Source organism: Rhineura floridana, chromosome 2 (genome assembly GCF_030035675.1).
Source record: "Rhineura floridana isolate rRhiFlo1 chromosome 2, rRhiFlo1.hap2, whole genome shotgun sequence".
Classification (NCBI taxonomy): domain Eukaryota; kingdom Metazoa; phylum Chordata; class Lepidosauria; order Squamata; family Rhineuridae; genus Rhineura; species Rhineura floridana.
In genome coordinates, this window is record NC_084481.1 from 30,984,537 (window position 1) to 31,007,836 (window position 23,300).

Here is a 23,300-nt window from a genome sequence, read left to right on the forward strand (position 1 = left end):
CCTTCCGAAGGGCACCTCTTACTTTCTGTTTCTGGCAAACCATAACATGAACAGAATTTCAAAGGTTTGCCTTCCTATGATTTGTGAGTTATGAACTTTGTAAGTACTGCATTTTTTTTTTTTAATACAGGTAGGACAAGAGACTTTTCAGGGGAATTGGGCATGATGACTTGGAAACAGGGATTTGTTCCTCACAGCTTTGATGCAGGTGAGTCTAGGAAAGACCTAAGTTAATATTTGAGGCTCTGTAGTTTGGGGCCAGAATGTTTAATAATTTACTAAACCAAATCAGTTGATGAAGAATTCAAGAGCGTATGTGTTCTAACACATGCAGCTTCTGTGCAAGTGAATTTTCATATTTATTTCCACGGAAGAGACAGCTGGACCCCCCACTTGAGAACTCTAGGTCAGAGGAAAGGCATCTGAAAACATTTGTGGCATGGAAAGGATTAAGAAATGGTAGATATTCTTACATTGTTACCCTGAGGACCAGGTAAGCCGCGACCACCAGGAAAGCCAGCCTGACCCTAAAAAACATTGGTAATGCTAATGTTAGCATGTCATAAAACATTGCTATTTTCCAATATGGAAAAGGTAGACATCAAGAAACTGGGATATCCTTAACTACATAAGTAAACCACCTATATTTGACAACGATGTTAGAAGTTACTACATGAGGGTGAAAAATAACCACATCTTTTGAATGGCAACTAACCGAGAGTCAATTAACTGAATGTATATGGTAAACATGCCACTCAAAGACAGCTTCCACAGTGAAGAGTCTCATGGCACCTTAAACATGGATGTATTGCAGCAGAACCTTTCACAGACTACAGTCCATTTTATCGGATGCAAAAAGTGTTATCCTCAGTTGGCAGATACAGTATATACTCAGACAGATACTAAAGCAATATGCAGACATTTTGTGAAATGCTATAAATACATTTCCTTTGTATTTGCATGTATGAACCACGTTAATATTTTGCAATGGAAAAGTCTAACTGAAGGGCAGGTGACAAAAGTACTTTGTCCATTAGAGTTTTCAGGACCAAAATGGCAGGTGAATTGAAGCACACCATATTAAAACTACTTTCTTACTTTATCTACAGCTCTTTGTCAGAATTTGGTATGCTGTTTTAAGATGATAGCATAGTTTAGAAATCATAGCGGTTTACATCTAGCTGGGCCTGGAACATGCAATAGGATTACTTACTGACTGAAAAAGTAATACTCACTGGAGGACCTTGGCCACCTCGCTCTCCTTTTCCTCCTTGAGGACCAGCTGGACCCTAGACAGGATGTGAGAATGTTACATCATAATGCCAGAAAACAACAGGCCAGCAGCACATTAAATTCTATGGAATCAATGTATTGCAAGGAGGGTTTTTTTAATATAAAGGATATAAGGACAATGAAATGACAGAACAGTACATTACAATGGAATACATACTGGTGCACCAGGGCCTCCTGGTGGACCCGCAGCCCCTGAGGTTCCAGGTTCGCCTCGTTCACCAGCAGGGCCTTTCTCTCCTTTTCCACCAGGTTCTCCATTTTGTCCCTATATAAAAATTAGTTGTTAGACATGTTGAACTTTAATATTATCATTATGAGACTTAGTAATGTCTGCTATTCAGTGACTAATGAGACCTAATAACAGCTAAGACCTGATTTTTTTTTGGTTAGTCCTGCCAGGGATAGTGCAGGTAGAAACTGGGATTGAAAACTAATTCTCTGTCAGGTTCATTGTTGGTTTTGCTATTGATGCAATTAAAGATACTTATCAGAAACAAGTGTGCACAGTGTTAATGTTTTGCTAATCGCCCTGCCAATTTCACTCAAAGATTTCCCTTTTCATAGCCTATGATTCATTCATTGCTCCACATCCCCCTCCCCCAGCATTTATTACCTGCAGAGAATCTCAGCGCAGGAAGGATAGAGTTGTCTAAATAAGCTACTGGCTGCAGCAACATTGGTTGGACTATAAAGAGGCATTCAATTATTATTTTTGGAGGAGTTCTCAAACTCTAACTGAAGACATCATTGCAGGGATTATTGCAGTTTACATGTCACAAGTGTTTTGCCATTTGTTAAATCACTGTATTGTTAGAAGCAACACCCATTTTATTCAGGGAACAAGCAACTAATAAATGTGATAATGATGATAATAATAATATTCAAAGGGTCGCCATAAGTCGTAATCGACTTGAAGGCACACAAATAATAATAATAATAATAATAATAATAATAAACAATCTATAAGTGGAAGCAAACATTTCTGAATTACTGTTAGACAAGTGGGGCTTGTGCCAAAAGGTTGCAGTGTGTCCTCCCTCCCAAAAGGAGTGCTCTTGCCCAGGTTTCTAGGCAGCCATTCTCACAGTTGTTCAGGGTTTTAGTCAGCTGTTCCTTTTTTTCTTTTCAAATTTTACTCAACCTTCCATGGCTCCTGAGCATGCTCAGTCATGACTAGTACTTTTAAGAAATATTTTTGTACTTCTGCAAACCTCAGGGTTCCACAGAGCATGCTCATACCTCCCTCTTGTTTCTGTGGCTTCAGTGTAGCTATAGTTCTGTTTGCACTCACTGCCTGCGTTTGTTATTGGAAAGAACATAATGCTTCTATGAATCATGCTATGCAGAGGAGAGAGTGAAGATGGGGTAATAATGATCTTCTTAATGTATAGGTGAAATACAGAGCTTATATAGGACAACAGGAAAATGTGAAACTGTCTGTCTGTGTCTCTCTTTCTCTATACTTACAGGAGCTCCAGGGAAGCCAGCTGGACCAGCAGGACCTTGTTCACCTCGATCACCCTGCAAATATAAAGAGGGTTAAGAATGAGCAACCCACCATAGAAGCTTGAAAAATATTTGTTTGGGGATATTCTGCATTTGCAGTGTCCTACCTACTCTCTCCTCTCAGACTTCAAACAACTTACAACATCCAAGAAGGTCTGAGAAAGGTTAGATGTCCTTTTGCAACTGGTTCTGTTTTGTTAGCTTGGCAGCTTCTTATGGAAGTGACTTGATGGAGAGTAGCAAATGCCTAAAACCGGACTGTGCTTGATTGCCCCATACACCAACGCTTTCCACCTGTTGTATTATTTATTTCCTTTCTTATTTCTTTATCCTTTTCATATTCCTATGCAAGTAAGCTACACATTTCCCACCACCACCCCCTTGTGAGATTTTGGTATGTCACATGTGCTTTATGAGGCAGGAAAGTGAAATAAACCCACAAGGGGGCATTCTAATAATGAATCATTATTGAAAAAGCAGCTACCCAATGACCAATGATATTTCATACTAAGAAAGAAAATTAATGTCTCTGATAGGGAAGAAAAAATAAGAGGCATAAATGGGAACCACATGTACATCATCTTAGGCTTCATGATGGAAGAAAGGTGGAATAAAAATGTAAGAAAATAAAATTAAAATAGATGTTGATCATATTCCTGTACTTGACTGAAACCTCATACATGGCTGTTTTGCTAATGATGTTAATTTTGACAATTATCAATGCTATGTGTTAGATGTAGATTTTAGTTACATGATTTTATGTCATCAGTGGAGTTAAAAGTTTTAAATGCTACATTAGAGATCAGCATTTGGGTTCATTATAAGAAAAATGAACCAGTCAAAGTTAAAACTATAAATCCTTAAATTTGTTTAAGTGTAAAATATAATGGGAAAAAAGGGAAAGGAGAGAGAAATACAATATTTGCAAATAATGTTTTTGAAATACTTATACAAGTTCTTAATTGTTATTTGTAAAATTATGCATAAAATACAACTTGATACAGAAGAAGGATCAATGCTTTCAAGTTTTAAAATCTATTCAGAAAAGTAAAAATGTTCTACCACCCTCCATTATATATGGATTTCTTCCATCAAAGTAAAAGTCCATTAACATATAATCTAATGCCCAAACCAACTACAAGTCTGTGAGGTCAATGGGTTCTACCAGGCTACATTTCTTCTTGAGTAAAATATATTAAGAGCAGCACAAAATTATCTAGGTCTGAATTATGATTGCACATAGGAAAAAAAAGGATCTCTTACGGGACCACCACGGGGACCTGTTGGACCATGAGGTCCAGCTGGACCAGACTCTCCCTAAAAGAAAAGAAGAATGCTTTTGTTCAGAATTTGACTCTTTAGGATGAGCACAGTTAACTTTTACAAATGAATAACAGTTGTCATTTTGGAATGAGACCTATACCTTATCTCCAGGTTGACCAGATGGACCAGGGGGTCCAATGGAACCTACAGGACCCTGCAGAATTAGAAAAGAAATACTCAGCATTATGACAACAGTAGAAGATATGAACACATCAGTCAACAAAGCCTGAAATGCAAAAGCGTTCATTATACTCCTCTTCTCCAAAAAGATAAAGTTAGATCTCAGGCAGCCTATACCACATTTATTTGAATGCAGCAGGGATCCAAGGGTCTGACAGTTTTGGTTCTCTCCATTTTTCTAATCTCCAGTTCTCCACATTTCTGCAGTAACTGGTAGGGGTTTTTTTTAATCCTCATGAAAATTCTCTAGCATTTAAGTGCAAATTTATGCTAATAAAATTTTTTGTTTGCAGTTTTGACTAATGTACACAGTTTTGCAAGAAAACTATCCTAACAGAATGCATTTATGTATATTATTTTCACTACTATATTCATGTTATGCACACCTTCCCCTCAATATATGCATCTTTGTAAACACTGATTAAGGCATTGCTTTGCACAATTTGGATAAGTGCAAATTTTAAAGGATGCCTCTGTTTAGGTTCTCATATTGTTTTGCAAACTGTGTATTTGATAGATTCAGCTTTATATGCAAACTGAATCAAATGTCTCCCTCATCTCTAGAAAGCAGTACTTCCAGTGGCAAAAAGCCCCCATTTCTTTCAGGGGATAGATTGGGAGCAGGATAATATCATGTCAAATAAGCATGGTACAATCCAGGTAGTTTGTTGCTGCCTCCCTAGAAGGGATTGGGATTCTTAACAGGCAAATTAATATTTATTTCTGGTAAATAACATTTGAACTAACCCCGTGAGAATCCTTTAATATGGAATGAAATGAATAGGAATTTTGCTGTGACATCTCCTTAATCTTAAATAGAATAGAATAGAATAGAAAAGAAAAGAGCTGGTACAAATGAACTGGTCTTGAATTTGATCCGCTTAAAGTCCAATTGCTCTTGTTATGAGAATGAGTGATGATGCTGAAATTCAGAACTGGGCAAGGCACAATGAATTCTCCACGTTGGAAATATCAAGCTGAGCCCAAATCGCTCCAAACTTTGGATCTATCTCAATTAGACTCACCCACTCCCAGCTGTCCCAGCTGATCCTCCTTCCTCACCCCCCCACTCCTGCACAAATATTAAGTAAAGGACTAATGGCTAGGAGGGTTCAAAGCAGCAACAAAGGTCTGGACACTTGTGTGGAACATCTGCTAATACTAAGTAGCATGAGATATATAGTAGCTTACAAGCTCTCCCAACTCAGGAGCAGAGCTTGGAAAAGTTACTTTTTTGAACCAAAACTCCCATCAGCCCAATCCAGTGGCCATGCTGGCCGGGGCTGATGGGAGTTATAGTTCAAAAAAGTAACTTTTCCAAGCTCTGCTCAGTAGCTTCCACTGCTGTAGGTGACCATGGGAAATGTGGGTTATAATGCCTGCCAGCTTAACCCATTGAGCTGAGAAATATAGGAAAAATACACTCCTCATGCAATAAAGGCTCCTGAGCATGCTCATGATTGTCCATTGCCAAACACGCGAGTCCTCTGCTATTGCTACCAGCTCCCTGTTGCCCTCTGCGGCTGCTTCCTGCCCTGCTGGCTGCTGGTCCTTCCCTTGACAAGCTAGAAAGTGGGTGAACTGATGGGGAAGGTTAGCGAAGAGCTGGAAGAGAACTCTGGACAATTCTACCCCCTCCCCAAGAGTTGTCAACTAGGAAATACCAGGTCAATTATGAACTGAGCGAAGCAGGGTTCACACTTGGCAGCCAGTTCACTATGGATCTCATATCCCCCTCAACCAGCTCCTTTTGTGGAAGTCATCAACAGTCCTTCCTATCTGAAACTCAACAGATGTTCTGACAGATTCGGTTACATGATTTTTGTTGTTCAAAATGAGGTGTAGTAGGTAAGTTATCAAAAAAATGAACATATTCAAATGGCATGGGAGATTTTACTCACTCGTACACCATCTTTACCAGGTAAGCCATCTCCACCTCTGCCGCCAGGCTCTCCCTGTCAAATAAAAGGCAAACATGCTTACATACTTACAACAACAACAGCAACAGCAAAACACCTAAAACGGCATCACTGTTACTTCTTAGTATTACTAAATCACCTGGAGTCTGATAGCTGCATTCAACTGTTTCACTATGACTGTCTTTATATGAAACAGGACAAGCATGATTGGGCCCTTGTAGATACTTCAAGCCTTCTTGCGGAGTCAGTGTCAGGCTGCCTAGTGCCTCAATGGGGGATAGAGCCTTTGCCCCTCCCACAATGGTACCCCCCCAAAGAACAATGCCTTTTCTTTCCCCATGACAGCTAAAAAAGGTAAGAAAAGGGAAACATTCCATATTGTAGGGTGAAGGGGTAGATCTCATAACAGTCTTGCCAGTCGAAACCTCTCTACTTTCTCCCCCATGTACAAAACTAGAGCTTTTGAAGAAATACTGAAGAAGTTAAGTAGGCTACAGCTGTCACTGGGGAATCTCTCCTTCCCCAAACATTGGAGATCTCGTCAGGCAGTTTTTATTATCTCCCCTCCCCCACAATAAACTTGTCTCATAGGAGCCATTGGGTACTGAATCTACCTTATCTAAATAGTGCCCCCTATGGGCATCCTAGGATGTGAGAAATAGAGATTACTCAGGAATTGGCAGAAAATGCTGGTTTTCACATCATAGTTTAAAATCATACAAGCACGGAATGGGTTTATTTTGAAGCATTTAGACTTGGGAGTATTTAGTATTAAGACAATTTGGAAGGCATAGGTAAGAATCAGAACATTGAATCAGTCATGGAACTCAAGTGAGGATCTCTTCAATAGATTTAGGGTTAAAAGAGTCAAACTGAACCAATCCCACTAATATAAAGATAATGATGGTAATAATGTTGTTGTTGTGATGTGACTTCAAGTCGATTACAACTTATGGTGACCCTATGAATCAGCGACCTCCAATAGCATCTGTCATGAACCACCCTATTCAGATCTTGTAAGTTCAGATCTGTGGCTTCCTTTATGGAATCAATCCATCTCTTGTTTGGCCTTCCTCTTTTTCTACTCCCTTCCGTTTTTCCCAGCATTATGGTCTTTTCTAGTGAATCATGTCTTCTCATGATGTGTCCAAAGTATGATAACCTCAGTTTCATCATTTTGGCCTCTAGTGATAGTTCTGGTTTAATTTGTTCTAACACCCAATTATTTGTTTTTTTTGCAGTCCATGGTATCCGCAAAGCTCTCCTCCAACACCACATTTCAAATGAGTTGATTTTTCTCTTATCCACTTTTTTCACTGTCCAACTTTCACATCCATACACAGAGATTGGGAATACCATGGTCTGAATGATCCCGACTTTAGTGTTCAGTGATACATCTTTGCATCTGAGGACCTTTTCTAGTTCTCTCATAGCTGTCCTCCCCAGTCCTAGCCTTCTTCTGATTTCTTGATTATTGTCTCCATTTTGGTTAATGACTGTGCTGAGGTATTGATAATCCTTGACAAGTTCAATGTCCTCATTATCAACTTTAAAGTTGATAATTACTTTAGTTGTCATTACTTTAGTCTTTTTGACGTTCAGCTGTAGTCCTGCTTTTGTGCTTTCCTCTTTAACTTTCATCAGCATTCATTTTAAATCATTACTAGTTTCTGCTAAGAGTATGGTATTGTCTGCATATCTTAAATTATTGATATTTCTCCCTCCAATTTTCACACCTCCTTCTTCTTGGGCCAATCCCGCTTTCCGTATGATCTGCATATAGATTAAACAAGTAGAGTGATAAAATACACCCCTGTCTCACACCCTTTCCGATTGGGAACCAATCGGTTTCTCTATATTCTGTCCTTACAGTAGCCTCTTGTCCAGAGTATAGGTTGCGCATCAGAACAATCAGATGCTGTGGCACCCCCATTTCTTTTAAGGCATTCCATAGTTTTTCATGATCTACACAATCAAAGGCTTTGCTGTACTCTATAAAGCACAGGGTGATTTCCTTCTGAAATTCCTTGGTCTGTTCCATTATCCAACGTATGCTTGTGATATGATCTCTGGTGCCTCTTCCCTTTCTAAATCCAGCTTGGACATCTGGCATTTCTCACTCCATATATGGTAAGAGCCTTTGTTGTAGAATTTTGAACATTACTTTACTTGCATGGGATATTAAAGCAATAGTTCGATAATTACTGCATTCCCTGGGATCCCCTTTCTTTGGAATTGGGATGTATATTGAATGCTTCCAGTCTGTGGGCCATTGTTTAGTTTTCCAGATTTGTTGACAATTTTTTTGTCAAAATTTGATGGTGATAATAGACCAGTCCTAAACCTTTTTTTTCAGTTAGAGTCCTACTGACTCCAGTGGTAGCTATCTCCATGTACGTATACTTAATGGTACAGGGGAGAGAGCTATGCTACCTGAGGATTTGACTCAATAGTTTCATGTGTTACTTGTATGTGAAAAATGGCTTTTTGGTTTTCAGGAAAGATGAGTACTTGCAGCTTTCAGCTGCCTCACCTGGAAATGCAGTTTTTCAATAAACCTATAAATTATTTATGTCTTTATTTAATTTATATCCCGCCCTTCCTCCCAGTAGGAGCACATTGGCCATAATCAGGCCAATAGTAATGCTAGCCAGTTGATCATTATGATTTCAGAATGATGTGCACTATATTATTATTCAGCTAAGTACAAACGTGCATTACCTTTTCCCCCTTGGGTCCAGGACTTCCAGAGCCTCCTCTCTCTCCGGGCATTCCTTGTAAACCTGGTGATCCCATACCCCCAGGAGGACCTGGAGGACCAGCAGGGCCCTAGAGGAATATTTTAAGGAAAAGCTATTGAATGACAACAAAAAGAAAGATCTGAAATATACTTTGAGCCTTTAATTTTACGGTATGCACAAAAATCAATAAATCTCTACGTACCTTTCCACCTTCTGGTCCAGCAGGGCCAGCTCCACCTCTCGATCCTGGGGGACCTTGAGGTCCTTGTGCACCTCGTTCTCCTGGGACACCATTTTCGCCCTAATATAAATAAAATCATTTAGCTTGGTGGTCTCCAAAGTCCACAGCATGCATTTGTTTGGTTTTTCCCCTGTTCCATATTTTAAGAAGCATTTGAAAATTTACCTTGGACCCTGGGAGACCAGGAAGTCCATTTTCACCTCGTGGACCCTGTTATGAACCAAATGCAAATAGATTACTTAGAAGTTTCATGAATTACATATTAATTAATATTCAACATGAACCTAGGATTTTCTCTTGAGCTGTCTATGCAGTCTATTACCTAACATATGCAGTCAGCATACAAATATACTCAATTAGAAAGAGATAGACCTTGTCACCTTTTATCATATTGATCCATTTTAATTATTCTGTATTAATCTAGAGCAGCCTTTCCCAACCGGTGTGCCTCCAGATGTTGTTGGACCACAACTACCATCAGCCTCAGCCATTGGCAATGCTGGCTGAGGCTGATAGGAGTTGTGGTCCAACAACATCTGGAGGCACACTGGTTGGGAAAGACTGATCTAGAGACTAGTATTGTCAGCTGTTTACACTTTTTGCTGAAGTATTATTAGGAGACATTGCAATACAAAATTAATTTGTGGGCTTATTACAATATTTACTGTTGATATTTGACAATAGCTTTAGTGTTTCCAATTGTTCCAATCCCTTCTTAAGTTTTCTGAAAAGTAAATTAGAATTAAATGTCTATAAATCTTTGTCATTCAGAGTAAATAATGCTCCTAATTACAGCATGTTCTCGACTTCAAATTGACCAATTTTTAAAGATCACTGTTTTAAAATTATTTTTAAAGTTATGGACAGCTAGCAAATCTGTCTTTTCTTTGTAAGCTTTTATACCATCAAGTGTAAACATTATCTGTCCAAATAGAAAAGTTATTATAATGTCTTTAATTAGTATAATGGACAGCTTTCAGACTTACTAGGAAGCAATTTGCAATGAACACAGAGTCTTACTTGCAAGTAAACATGTATAAGATTGCATTGCCAGTCATCTTAATATAAACTGGCAATACAACCCTGTATGTGTGTGTTTAGAGAGAGAGAGAGATTGATTTATGTACCACTTCATGGCCAGAGCTATCAGATGATGGATTGCTCTTACTTCAGTGCTAAAGGTTCTGTGAACAGTACAAACAATAAACTATACAATCTTTTAATTGTCTCACAGTGCATCTAATTGTCCAATATTCTGGCTTTAAGTAAACTATACATTATCTGGATCCAGAAATAGAACCAGTACTGAATTTCTTTAAGGTTTCAAAAAGAATTTATTAAAAGCCTTCTTGACATGTGGGAAAATGCTGACATCCCCCTTTCTGTCCTCATGTTAATAACTTTCTGTGTCTTACAGTTCAAAAGGAATCCTGTCAGATCAAGATTAAAATAGAATGTTATTCAGTTAAGAACAACCAAAGTAGTTTAATTCCATTAATTAAAAATGAATTCCAGGTTCTGGGAGCTTTAATGCTTCTACTGTACAGCGAACTCTTTTTCTGGATATGGCAAGAAGTTTTGATGAACAGTGCTTCCAAAAGCCATTTCTAGTTCATGGTTCATGTGCACTCTCTCTCCCCCCCCCCCGTGAATATTAGGGACATGCTTGGAAACTCAAAGCCTTCCAAGTTTTTAAAGTTCTATTTCAGAGTAATGCTCTATAAATCTCTTATATGTCAGCATACACTCAGGAATGAGGAATCATTGTAACAAACTTGGAATTTTCTTTGTATCTCAGGTCTGCTAGGGCTGATGTTACTGCTGTAATGTGTGTTACCAATTCAAGATAATATTTAGTCATGACTAGATCGCTGGTCTGGTTGAAGAGTACACAGCTGTGATAGTATATGAAGAAGGATAAATGGTTTCCCCCCCACCAACTAGTATTGTGTATCTGAACATCATTTTTTTCATTTGATTTCTGAAGAAGGAGGAGGAGAAAAGACAACTTACACCGTCTCCAGGCTTTCCATTCTCTCCAGGTGGTCCTCCAGGACCAGGCAGTCCCTAGGGGAGACAAAACTACTACTTAAAACATATTCCTGTATGCTTTTTCAACACACACAAAACCCCCATGGGATTGCATAACATTTTTGAAAAACAAAGCAGAAAGTATTCTGAGACTAGTTTATTCTACTTGTGAGTTCCATCTGAACATATAAAGCTGTATTGTACCATGTCAGGCCTCAGGCCCGTCTATTCATTTATTGATTGCCAGTGGGCCTTAGGATATCTAAGATTCTTTAGCTAGAGATGCCATGGAATAAACCTTAAGCATGCAAAGCAGCTGCTCTGTCTCTGAGCCATTATCATTTCCCTTCCATGATAGAACATAATTGTGCAGTTTGTGAGTAACCTTGACAAAGAATATATTACAGCTGTTCGCTAGGATTTCTGTATACACTCAAATATGAGGCTAATGTGGAGGACCTGTGTCAAGCATAACATATGTAGGAAAACCTACAAGAAATTTTATATGACTGGATCATTGAGAAAACTTTTTCACTTTACTAATAGGGTCTACTCCTTGTAGATGATCAGGAGCTAAATTTAATAACCTGATGGTCTGTTCCTGCTTGGTTAGTTTAGGAATGTAGAATAGGGAAGGGCATAATACTTATACATGATATGGAGGGGTATGACACATTGGTTGTTTTTTATGGTAGAAATCTTGCTCAGAGTTCGGTTACTCAGATCCTACTGATTTTGATGGGATTTAAGCAAGCTGAGTTCAGGATCGCAGAGTTGAACTTCACAAAATAATTCAATGGTCCTAAACAGTTATAATTACATTTCCGTTTTTCTGACTTTTCATGAAGCAATAACAGGGGAATGTCAAACTACCTGGAATCCAGATGGTCCTGTTGCTCCTGGCTCTCCCCTTTCACCAGTAGGACCCTAGAAAAAAAGAGAAAAACAGTCATAATACTTTGCCATCACACTCTACCATTCTGTCACTGGCACATTTACATTGTGTTGTGATAACTTCTCTGTTCCTGAATCTGTTGAGTTGATGAAACAATAAGAGTGCAATACCAAAGAGTGCAAAAAAAAAAAGGGAAAAGTTAAAATAATATTATAAAAGTATTCAAGTAATGAGCAATTCCCTGCCCTGCTGCCCCTGCATTCTAATTCCCAGTGGCCTTGTTTCAAATCCCAAAGTATCAGAAAATAATTTCCATTGTTTCCAAATGAAGTTTGGACCCATTGTCCACTGATGGGGGTCAAGTGGAGTTCCAGCCAGCATTGCAGATATCGTCAGTGATAAATTTTCCAGTTACTAGTTTAGTACATATGATATTAATAGTGAAGTGGCCAAGTTTGCTGACGACACTAAATTGTTCAGGGTTGTTAAAACAAAAAGGGATTGCGAAGAGCTCCAAAAAGACCTCTCCAAACTGAGTAAATGGGCGGAAAAATGGCAAATGCAATTCAATATGAACAAGTGTAAAATTATGCATATTGGGGCAAAAAATCTTAATTTCACATATACGCTCATGGGGTCTGAACTGGCGGTGACCGACCAGGAGAGAGACCTCGGGGTTGCAGTGGACAGCACGATGAAAATGTCGACCCAGTGTGCGGCAGCTGTGAAAAAGGCAAATTCCATGCTAGCAATAATTAGGAAAGGTATTGAAAATAAAACAGCCGATATCATAATGCCATTGTATAAATCTATGGTGCGGCCGCATTTGGAATACTGTGTACAGTTCTGGTCGCCTCATCTCAAAAAGGATATTATAGAGTTGGAAAAGGTTCAGAAGAGGGCAACCAGAATGATCAAGGGGATGGAGCGACTCCCTTACGAGGAAAGGTTGCAGCATTTGGGGCTTTTTAGTTTAGAGAAAAGGCGGGTCAGAGGAGACATGATAGAAGTGTATAAAATTATGCATGGCATTGAGAAAGTAGATAGAGAAAATTTCTTCTCCCTCTCTCATAATACTAGAACTCGTGGACATTCAAAGAAGCTGAATGTTGGAAGATTCAGGACAGACAAAAGGAAGTACTTCTTCACTCAGCGCATAGTTAAACTATGGAATTTGCTCCCACAAGATGCAGTAATGGCCACCAGCTTGGATGGCTTTAAAAGAAGATTAGACAAATTCATGGAGGACACGGCTATCAATGGCTACTAGCCATGATGGCTGTGCTCTGCCACCCTAGTCAGAGGCAGCATGCTTCTGAAAACCAGTTGCCGGAAGCCTCAGGAGGGGAGAGTGTTCTTGCACTCGGGTCCTGCTTGCGGGCTTCCCCCAGGCACCTGGTTGGCCACTGTGAGAACAGGATGCTGGACTAGATGGGCCACTGGCCTGATCCAGCAGGCTCTTCTTATGTTCTTATGTTCTTATAGGATGCTGCAGCAGTTAATAGACGGTTGGACTAAATGGCTATTAAGGCCCCTTCCACCTTTGAATCTAGGAAATGGCTGTCAAGGGTCTCACTGTAGTTAACTTACAGCAGGTCCTTGGAGGCCTGGTGCTCCTGCTTCACCATCCTTTCCAGGTTGTCCCTGTTAAATAATAAGAATTGGTTATTATAGTCAACATACATACATACATACATACATACATACACACACACACACACATATATATATATATATATATATATATATAGAGAGAGAGAGAGAGAGAGAGAGAGAGTTTGGAATTACTAAAAGGTTGATTTATTCTACTCACGACTCCACCAGGCGGTCCAGGTGAACCTCTTTCTCCGTTTTTACCTGGCCCACCCTAAAAAAGGCAAAATATATGTCATAGTTGAGATGTATCTCTGAAATCTATTTTCTGGAAAGTTGCAATGGCTGGAGCAATAAAAAACTACTGGACTATATTATACTTATCAATAAAGTGATTGTACTAAAATTAATGACCAATCACTCACATCTATGGTGCCATGCTAAAGGTAGACTTGGATATTCTGTTATCAGCCCCATTGGTATAATGGTTAAGCTCCTCAAAAAGCAAACTTTCCTTCCATTTATGATTACTGTTAGCACATCTTAAAATAGTTGGACACATGGTGTCCCACATGAGATTACCATGTGTTAATAGAAGCTGTAAATGTGGTCTCTACAGTATCTATTCTTTAGATTATACTAACCTCATTACCCTTTGGACCAGGAAAACCCATCACGCCTGGTTGACCTCGTGGACCTGCTGGTCCTGGGGGACCACTTCGCCCTGATTCTCCTGAGGGACCCTGATGCAAACAAATGATAATTGGAGGTATAGTGGCATATAAAGAAACAATTGTATGAAGAACAGAGAAATAAGAAAACCCACAGGGGTGATATTGCTATTGTGAATTAAACTAAGACAGTTTTAGATTATCCTGTCATTTTAAATGTATCTGAACGTGTGTTTTTTTAAACTAAGATACTGAAAATAAACTTCCATCTAATAATATTTGGCGTACCCATGAACACTATGTAAGTAAGGCTGGTAATGCCAATAAGTAAAACACAGAGTAAAAGCTTTGCTAATATAACTTCAGAGCAAATCAGTATATTCAGTGAATTTAAATAAGCGACAATGTTTATCTTAGTCTAGTAGTTGATAACAAGGTCCGGGATAGTGATAGGAGAGGCATGTAGTGATTTACATACGGAAGGGCCTGGTTTTCCATCTGCTCCTGGGGCTCCTGGACTTCCTGTTAAGCCCTGCACAAGAAAATAAAGGTAGTATTTGTGCAAACAGTATATTTTGTCGGACAACATTTTAGGGATCTAATTCATTTTTCCTTCTGTTACAGCATTAGCTTTAAAAACAAGTTTTATTAAAGGGCAATGGAGTTTAGAATAAAATCTGGAGACATACAACTGGCAGATCAATAATATATAAGAATTCTTTTCTGTGCAGCAATGTTTGAACAAATAGGTTTAGGTACTAAAAGTAGTGAGTATGCTTTTGCTTTTTTTTTTTTAAAGGAAGCTGCTTTAGCTGAGCTTTGGAGTCAATTACATTGATCATGGGATGCTTGCCATCAGTTAACAAGGAAGTAGGCAAGACCTTCTTGTTTCATGTTCTTCTTTCCTCTTATTTAAGGACAACACCCCGCCCCGATCTCTCAGAGCTATATAGAAAATCAGAGAGGATTTATCTGACACTTCCATTATGTGTGTAAGGTAGCTTACAATTCTTTTAAGCAATTTTAATTTTTTAAAAAGACATTTCCAGACATTAGTTACACTAAATTCAAATGTAAGCAATTCAAAAACATATGAATTTACAAATATCTTACACTAATATGATTGTGGGTCAAATTTTTAAGATATATTGAGAAACAGAATAAAGAAATTAAAGAAAACAAGAGAAGAAAAGGAGGAATAGCAACCTAGAAAGTGTACAGTAACCGTTCTGGAACTAATAAATGTATAGCAGACACATTTAATTGATTATGAAGCTTCAGCATCATTACTTTTTGAACTCTAATGAAAATGAGTGGGCTGATGAAGAACTCTGAAATGGTACAGTCAAGAAACAGGTCCATCATTTCCACTTTATACTGAAGCACAGCTCTTTATAAGCATCAACCACTAATGAGAAAGGTATATATGGATTCCAAAGACTTGAAAACTGGTGGGAAATACCTTAAAAAGATGCTTATGTGATTTCTAAATATTTTAATGTTATATATAATAAATGTGTGAAATCTAAAAATTAGGTATCTGGGCATTAGCACAAGAAAGTATTGGCACTGGGACTCTTTATATCTAGTTATTTCAGCCATCCCTAATAAGGATCATATTATTTTCTGTTTCCCACGCAGAAGTTTTAACTTACTCTCATTCCTGGAAGACCAGGGCCGCCATCACGCCCTGATTCACCAGGAGCACCTCTTTGTCCTGGACTGCCTGGACCACCTCGTTCACCAGGAGCACCCTTAAATGATATTGGAACAAATTACAATATAGGATTATTAATGAAATATGGAAATATAATTTGAATTATAATCTGAACAAAAAGCAATAAACATTCTAATAAGAAGGGAAGGCTATACCTTTTCACCTGGAGGTCCATTACTACCACCAGGCCCACGGAAACCTGGAGCACCCTGATGGAGAAAAAACAAACATAAAGTTTCATTTTGTGGGTCAAGTAATAGAAGGGAAAGGTCTTGAACAATTTCCAAAGGGATCCATTGAAGTGTGTCACATTCCAACCAAGCAGAGGCCAAAATGAATTTTCAGTTTTTTGCACTAAGATGTCCCTATAACAATATATATGAAATATGAGATGTATATGAGATGTAGTTAAAAGAATAACTGTAAGTGACATTTCATCTTGGCTAAAACAAACCTAACTTAATAATAATAATAAAATAATAAATTTAATTTTTGTGTCGCCTATCTGGCCGAAACCACTCTAGGCGACGTACAACATTAAAGTTCAAATACAATATAAATACATAATAAAATACAGTGCAGTCAACAATAATCATTTTAAAAGCAGCAGTACAGAACAGTTTAGGGCCATCAATAGACAGTTTTAAAACAATATAAAGAAATTAGCCCACCCCGGGGATCCCAAAGGCCTGTCCAAAGAGCCATGTTTTCAAGGCTCGGCGAAATGTATCTAGGGAAGGGGCATGGCGAAGATCGAATGGGAGGGAGTTCCAGAGAGTGGGGGCCGCCACTGAGAATGCCCTCTCTCTAGTCCCCACCAACCTAGCTGTTTTTGTTGGTGAGACGGAGAGAAGGCCCTGTGTGGCTGATCTGGTCGGGCGGCTTAGTTGGTGGTACTGGAGGTGCTCCTTCAGGTAAACTGGGCCGAGACCATATAGGGATTTAAAGGTTAAGACCAACACCTTGAATTGGGCCCGGAAAACAACTGGAAGCCAATGTAGATGAATTAACACCGGCGTGATGTGATCACGGCGGCGGCTGTTTGTAAGCAGGCATGCCGCCGCATTCTGCACCAGTTGTAGTTTCTGGACCGTTTTCAAGGGTAACCCCACGTAGAGCGCATTGCAGTAGTCTAATCGAGAGGTGACCAGGGCATGTACCACCAGTGGGAGCTGATGAATAGGGAGGTAGGGTGGCAACCTCCATATGAGGTGTAGTTGATACCAAGCTGCCCGGCTCACTGCCGAAATTTGAGCCTCCATGGACAGCTTGGAATCAAGAACAACCCCGAGGCTGCGGACCTGATCCCTCAGGGGTAATCTTACCCCATTAAGATTCAGGTCAGCAACACCCAACTTTCCCCTGTCACCCACAAGTAGCACCTCGGTCTTATCAGGATTGAGCTTCAGCCTGTTTCTTCCCATCCACCCACTCACGGATTCCAGGCACTTGGACAAGGTCTCTGCAGCCAACTCCGGTGAAGATTTAAAGGAGAGAGAGAGCTGCGTGTCATCAGCATATTGGTGACATCGCAGCCCAAAACTCCTGATGATAGCTCCCAGCGGTTTTACACAGATGTTAAATAGCATGGGAGAGAGGATAGAACCCTGTGGCACTCCACAAGTGAGGGGCCAAGGGTCTGAAACCTCATCTCCCAATGCTACCTGTTGATGCCTGTCAGAGAGAAAGGAACGGAACCACTGTAAAACAGTGCCTCCTATTCCCAATCCCTCCAGGTGATCTAACAGGATACCGTGGTCGACGGTATCAAAAGCCGCTGAGAGATCCAGGAGGACAAGAAAGGTGAATTCTCCCCTGTCTAGTGCCCTCCTCATATCATCTACCAGAGCGACCAAGGCTGTTTCAGTACCATGTCCAGTCCTGAAACCCGATTGGTATGGATCTAAATAATCCGTTTCATCCAAGTGTGCTGACAACTGGTTAGCCACCACTCGCTCAATGACCTTGCCCCAAAATGGCAAATTCGAAATGGGGCGAAAGTTGTTCAAAATTTGGGGATCCAAGGAGGACTTTTTTAGAATGGGTTTTATAATTGCCTCCTTGAGGGCCGGTGGCATTACACCCTCCTTCAAGGATGCATTTACCACTGCCCTAATCCCTTCGCCCAATTTCTCCTTGCAGTTCATAAGGAACCATGATGGGCAAGGATCAGTCAGACAGGTGGTAGGCTTCACCGTTGAAAGTACCTTGTCCACATCCTCAGAAGGAAGAGGCCGAAACCAATCCCACTGAACCGGATTACAACTGGTCAACTCTGGATCCTCTACTGCATCCACAGCGTACGGAATCGAGTTCTTCAGATGTTCGACTTTATCGGCAAAGTGCCTAGCCAATTTGTCACAGGAAGCCTTTGAATGCTCCAAGGGTTCCTGAGTGACTGGACCGACCAGGCTTCGGACCACTTGGAACAGCTTCCTGGGACAGCACTCTGCAGATGCAATAGAGGCAGCAAATAAATCTTTCTTTGTTGCCTTTATTGCCACCTGGTAGGCAGCTATTGCTGCTCTAACCTGTGTTTGAGCATCTTCAGAGCGGGATTTCCGCCACCGGCGTTCTAGTCGTCTCACCTCCTGTCTCAGACTACGCAACCGAGGTGTATACCATGGTGCTGTCTGAGTTCTGTTCAGGGGGAGAGGACGTTTCGGAGCCACCCGGTCTAGTGCCCTGGTGATTCCCTCGTTCCACTCCGTCACCAGGGTTTCGACCGGACGACCTTCAGCAGTTTCCAAATCCCCAAGCGCAGTCAGGAATCCATCCGGATCCATCAGGCGTCTGGGGCGGACCATTCTAATAGGTCCTTTACCCCTGCGGAGGGTGTGTGGCATCGAGAAGTCAAAATTCACCAGATAGTGATCTGACCATGACACGGGGGTAAAAGAAAAGGCCCCCAACTTCAGAACACTCCCCACCACTCCCAGGACAAATACAAGGTCGAGAGCATGACCGGCTACATGGGTGGGCTCAGTGTTACTAAGGTGCAGTTCCCAGGAAGCCATGGTTTCCAGGAAATCCCGAGGGGCTCCAATGAGAGTGGTCTCAGCGTGTATGTTAAAATCCCCCAGTACTAAAAGTTCTGGGGTCAACTTTCACACATCCGAGACCACTTCCAGCACCTCGGTCAGGGAGTCTGCCGTGCAGCGGGGCGGGCGGTACACAAGCAGGATCCCCAGACTGCCCTTCGGGCCCAACCTCCAGTACATGCAATCAACAAACTTGGTCCTTGGGAGCAGAGGCCTGGTGAACATCAAGGACTCCCGATAGATGACTGCCACTCCCCTCCCCGCCTTCCCACCCTCGGTTGCTGCGCATAGCGGAAACCTGGCGGACACATGGCCTCAAGAGTGGGAGCTAAGGCCTCGTCCAGCCAGGTCTCCGTAATACATACCAGGTCTGTGCACTCATCCAGTATCATATCATGGATGACAGATGTTTTAGGCCTCGTCCAGCCAGGTCTCCGTAATACATACCAGGTCTGTGCACTCATCCAGTATCATATCATGGATGACAGATGTTTTATGTGTCACAGACCTGGCGTTACATAGCAGCAATTGAAGGTCGGTGGGAATCCTGCTTCCCCCAGTTAACTTCTGGGTATTACGCATCTATCCCCTGTTCTTCTGGATTGACGTGGTTTGCCCTTAGCATCAGTCCAGCGCCTGCCGCCCAATCTTGATATAACTTGGCCCCCATCCTTCTCTGTTCCATCCCCCCTTGGTTTACACATGCCCCTATCCCTACAGCCTAATGGACAGGCCTACCTAAGACAATAATAAAGGCAAGACCCACCCCATACACCCCGGAGACTACCAGCCACTCCTTTAGGACTGCAATAAAAATGAAATGATTTAAATCATAAACTATCCACTTATATGTGCAACCAATTTATAAATGCAAACATACACACTCACTCACAACACACACTCATATGCACATTCACACCTCCAATTCAAACCAACACATCAGACATAGTCCCATACTCTGTGCACACAAACGTCGGCTCCAGAATCTCTCTTCTTCCCATGACAATGCCACCCTCGGATATCCAGACAATAATGGTGGCAAGGAGGCATGGGCCACCAATTTATTTATTTATTTTATTTCATTTTTAAACCGCCCATAGCGAATAGCTCTCTGGGCGGTGTACAAAAGATTAAAAGTACAGAAATACAAAATATCACAATAAATAAACTGAAACAAAGAGATTTAAAATTGTAACATTAAACGCTTTAAAATGCCTGGGAGCATAGCCAGGTCTTAACCTGGCGACGAAAAGATAGAAGCGTCGGCGCCAGGCGTATTTCTTCGGGGAGGCTATTCCACAATTCGGGGGCCACTACAGAAAAGGCCCTAGATCGAGTAACTGTCCTCCGGGCTTCCCGATGGGTTGGTACCCGGAGGAGGGCCTTAGACGCTGAGCGAAGTGACCGGGTCGGTTCATAGCGGGAGAGGCGTTCCACAAGATACTGCGGTCCCACGCTGTGTAAGGCTTTATAGGTCAAAACCAGCACCTTGAATCTGGCTCGGAAGCAAATAGGTAGCCAGTGCAAACGGGCCAGAACAGGTGTTATATGCGCTGACCGGCTGGTCCTCGTCAGCAGTCTGGCTGCTGCGTTTTGCACTAGCTGAAGCTTCCGAACTGTCTTCAAGGGCAGCCCTACGTAGAGCGCATTACAGTAATCCAACCTAGAAGTTACCAGAGCATGAACAACTGAGGCGAGGTCATCCCTGTCCAGATAGGGGCGTAGCTGGGCTACCAACCGAAGGTGGTAGAATGCATTCCTTGCCACCGTGGCCACTTGCGCCTCCAGAGACAAGGAAGGATCGAAAAGAACCCCAAGACTACGAACCTGTTCCTTCAAGGGGAGTGTAACCCCATCTAGAACAGGGTAAGCATCCACCATCTGGGCAGGGAAGGCATTCACCAACAGTGTCTCAGTCTTGTCTGGATTGAGTCTCAGTTTATTAGCTCTCATCCAGTCCATTATCGCGGTCAGGCAGTGATTCAGCACATCCACAGACTCACCTGTAGAAGATGAAAAGGAGAAATAGAGCTGCGTGTCATCAGCGTACTGGTGGCAACGCACTCCAAAACTCCTGATGACGGCACCCAGAGGCTGCATGTAGATGTTAAAAAGCATGGGGGACAAAACCGACCCCTGAGGGACTCCACAATGGAGAGTCCAAGGAGTTGAGCAATGTTCCCCAAGTACTACCTTCTGGTGACGATCCGCCAAGTAGGAGCGGAACCACTGCCAAACAGTGCCTCCAACTCCCAACTCCGCGAGTCTCCCCAGAAGGATACCATGGTCGATGGTATCAAACGCCGCTGAGAGATCAAGGAGAATCAACAGAGTCACACTCCCTCTGTCCCTCTCCCGACAAAGGTCATCATACAGGGCGACCAAGGCTGTTTCAGTGCCAAAACCAGGCCTAAAACCGGATTGAAACGGATCCAGATAATCGGTCTCATCCAAGAGCACCAATAAAAGCATAAACCGCAACGGCGGGGACGGAAAGAATGTTTGTTGTATATCTATTGTTATATTGTTCATGTACATGGCACTTGATCCAGCTAACGAAAAGACAAGGTCCTTTCCCCAAGGGGCTTACAGTTTAACTGAACTGATAATGAAAAGTGTTATAGTCAGGATGCAAATCCTAGGGATCAGCTCAATTTCCTGCTCTATCCCAAGCCTCTTTTATCATCATTGACAGTCTCATTGGCATTGACAATCTCCAGTAAAAAACCCTCTTTCTGCCTTTCATTCTCCTGAATTTTCATTCTTCTGAACAGTCCTTTCGACCTCAATGACATTAAGATGGTCACAACTAATGTTTCATTGCTTCATTGGGACTTAGACGGCAATCCTATCCATACTTAGCTAGAAGTAAGACTGCTGAACTCAATAAGACTTACTTCTAATTGAGTAGACATGGATGGGGTTGCGCTGCTGTAAGTAATTTTAGCTTGATTGGGACAAGTGTGTTTCTCTTTGTCAAAAATCTGATGTATTGAGTGCTTACCCTTTCCCCTGGACTTCCGGGTATGCCATTTGTGCCAGGTTGACCAGGACCCCCTGCCTTGCCTTCTTCCCCTGGAGGACCAGCAGCACCAGGAGTGCCATTTTCACCCTTAAAATTAAATGCAATAAAACACTGTTAACTGGCAAAGCTAACAAAGTTCCACAGATACAATCTCATTGCAGCAGTATATCTTCTGAAATCAATATTCTTCATGAGAAGGAACTGCAGGTTTTCCCCAATCCAAACCTACTAGGTACAGGGTCAACAAATACTCACACGTTCACCTCTTATTCCTGGCTCTCCTTTTGCGCCGTTCTTACCAGGTTCACCCTGAAGAGAACATAGGGTTATTCAAATCCTACCAAAAGGCTTATTAAACACGAACTGTTCCAACAGATGAAACACAAGCACCTACAGTGTTTTAGAGTCATACAGTGCTTTAGAACCAGCTAGTGGGACAGCATGTTTAGATTTAAGTCATTATCTTTACATTTAGGTTCTTCAGGGTTAATGGCTGAGACAACAAAGTCTCGGGAAACCTTGAAGACAAACAAATGTATTATGGAATAAGCTTTTGTGGACCAGAACTCACTTCATCAGATGCATGAAGTGCAATCCTTCATAGACAGGCACATATACACAAGGGTGTAATTGAAAAAATATGTAAATTCAAGAATACAATGGCAATGAAATACAAAAAGTATGATAAATTCAATCAGAGTTTACATGCAAAATAAGCGTATTTAAGCTATTACTAAATTGCCATAGACTGTCCTTTATGCATTTCATTACCATTTAACTCCAACTGCTACATTTTCCTCTTTACACCCATGTGTATATACATCTACTCCTGTCAATACAGGATTATACTTTATATATAAAGTATATGTACTTTATATGTAGAAGGCACCTACCCTGTGGAATTCCCTCCCCTTATATATTAGACAGAGAGCCAGTGTGGTGTAGTGGTTAAGGTGCTGGACTACGACCTGGGAGTCCAGGGTTTGAATCCCCACACAATTATGAAGCTCACTGGGTGACCTTAGGCCAGTCACTGCCTCTTGGCCTCAGGGGAAGGCAGTGGAAAAAGCCCTCTGAATACCGCTTACCATGAAAACCGTATTCATAGGGTCGCCATAAGTCGG

At 41.3% G+C, this 23,300-nt stretch overlaps 1 protein-coding gene across 1 annotated transcript in view; it reads right to left on the reverse strand.

Moving 5' to 3' along the window:
- Window positions 1-23,300, reverse strand: part of COL3A1 (collagen type III alpha 1 chain) — a 109,232-nt gene that overhangs the window by 13,624 nt on the left and 72,308 nt on the right. Inside the window, exons 19-38 of the mRNA XM_061608233.1 lie at window positions 22,432-22,485; window positions 22,156-22,263; window positions 16,266-16,319; window positions 16,049-16,147; window positions 14,872-14,925; window positions 14,367-14,465; window positions 13,943-13,996; window positions 13,720-13,773; window positions 12,108-12,161; window positions 11,217-11,270; window positions 9,369-9,413; window positions 9,165-9,263; window positions 8,943-9,050; window positions 6,204-6,257; window positions 4,223-4,276; window positions 4,063-4,116; window positions 2,761-2,814; window positions 1,451-1,558; window positions 1,236-1,289; window positions 474-527 (exon numbers count right to left, since the gene is read on the reverse strand). Of these exons, the coding sequence (XP_061464217.1) occupies window positions 474-527; window positions 1,236-1,289; window positions 1,451-1,558; window positions 2,761-2,814; window positions 4,063-4,116; window positions 4,223-4,276; window positions 6,204-6,257; window positions 8,943-9,050; window positions 9,165-9,263; window positions 9,369-9,413; window positions 11,217-11,270; window positions 12,108-12,161; window positions 13,720-13,773; window positions 13,943-13,996; window positions 14,367-14,465; window positions 14,872-14,925; window positions 16,049-16,147; window positions 16,266-16,319; window positions 22,156-22,263; window positions 22,432-22,485 (1,368 nt within the window). The remainder of the gene's footprint in view (window positions 1-473; window positions 528-1,235; window positions 1,290-1,450; window positions 1,559-2,760; window positions 2,815-4,062; window positions 4,117-4,222; window positions 4,277-6,203; window positions 6,258-8,942; window positions 9,051-9,164; window positions 9,264-9,368; window positions 9,414-11,216; window positions 11,271-12,107; window positions 12,162-13,719; window positions 13,774-13,942; window positions 13,997-14,366; window positions 14,466-14,871; window positions 14,926-16,048; window positions 16,148-16,265; window positions 16,320-22,155; window positions 22,264-22,431; window positions 22,486-23,300) is intronic.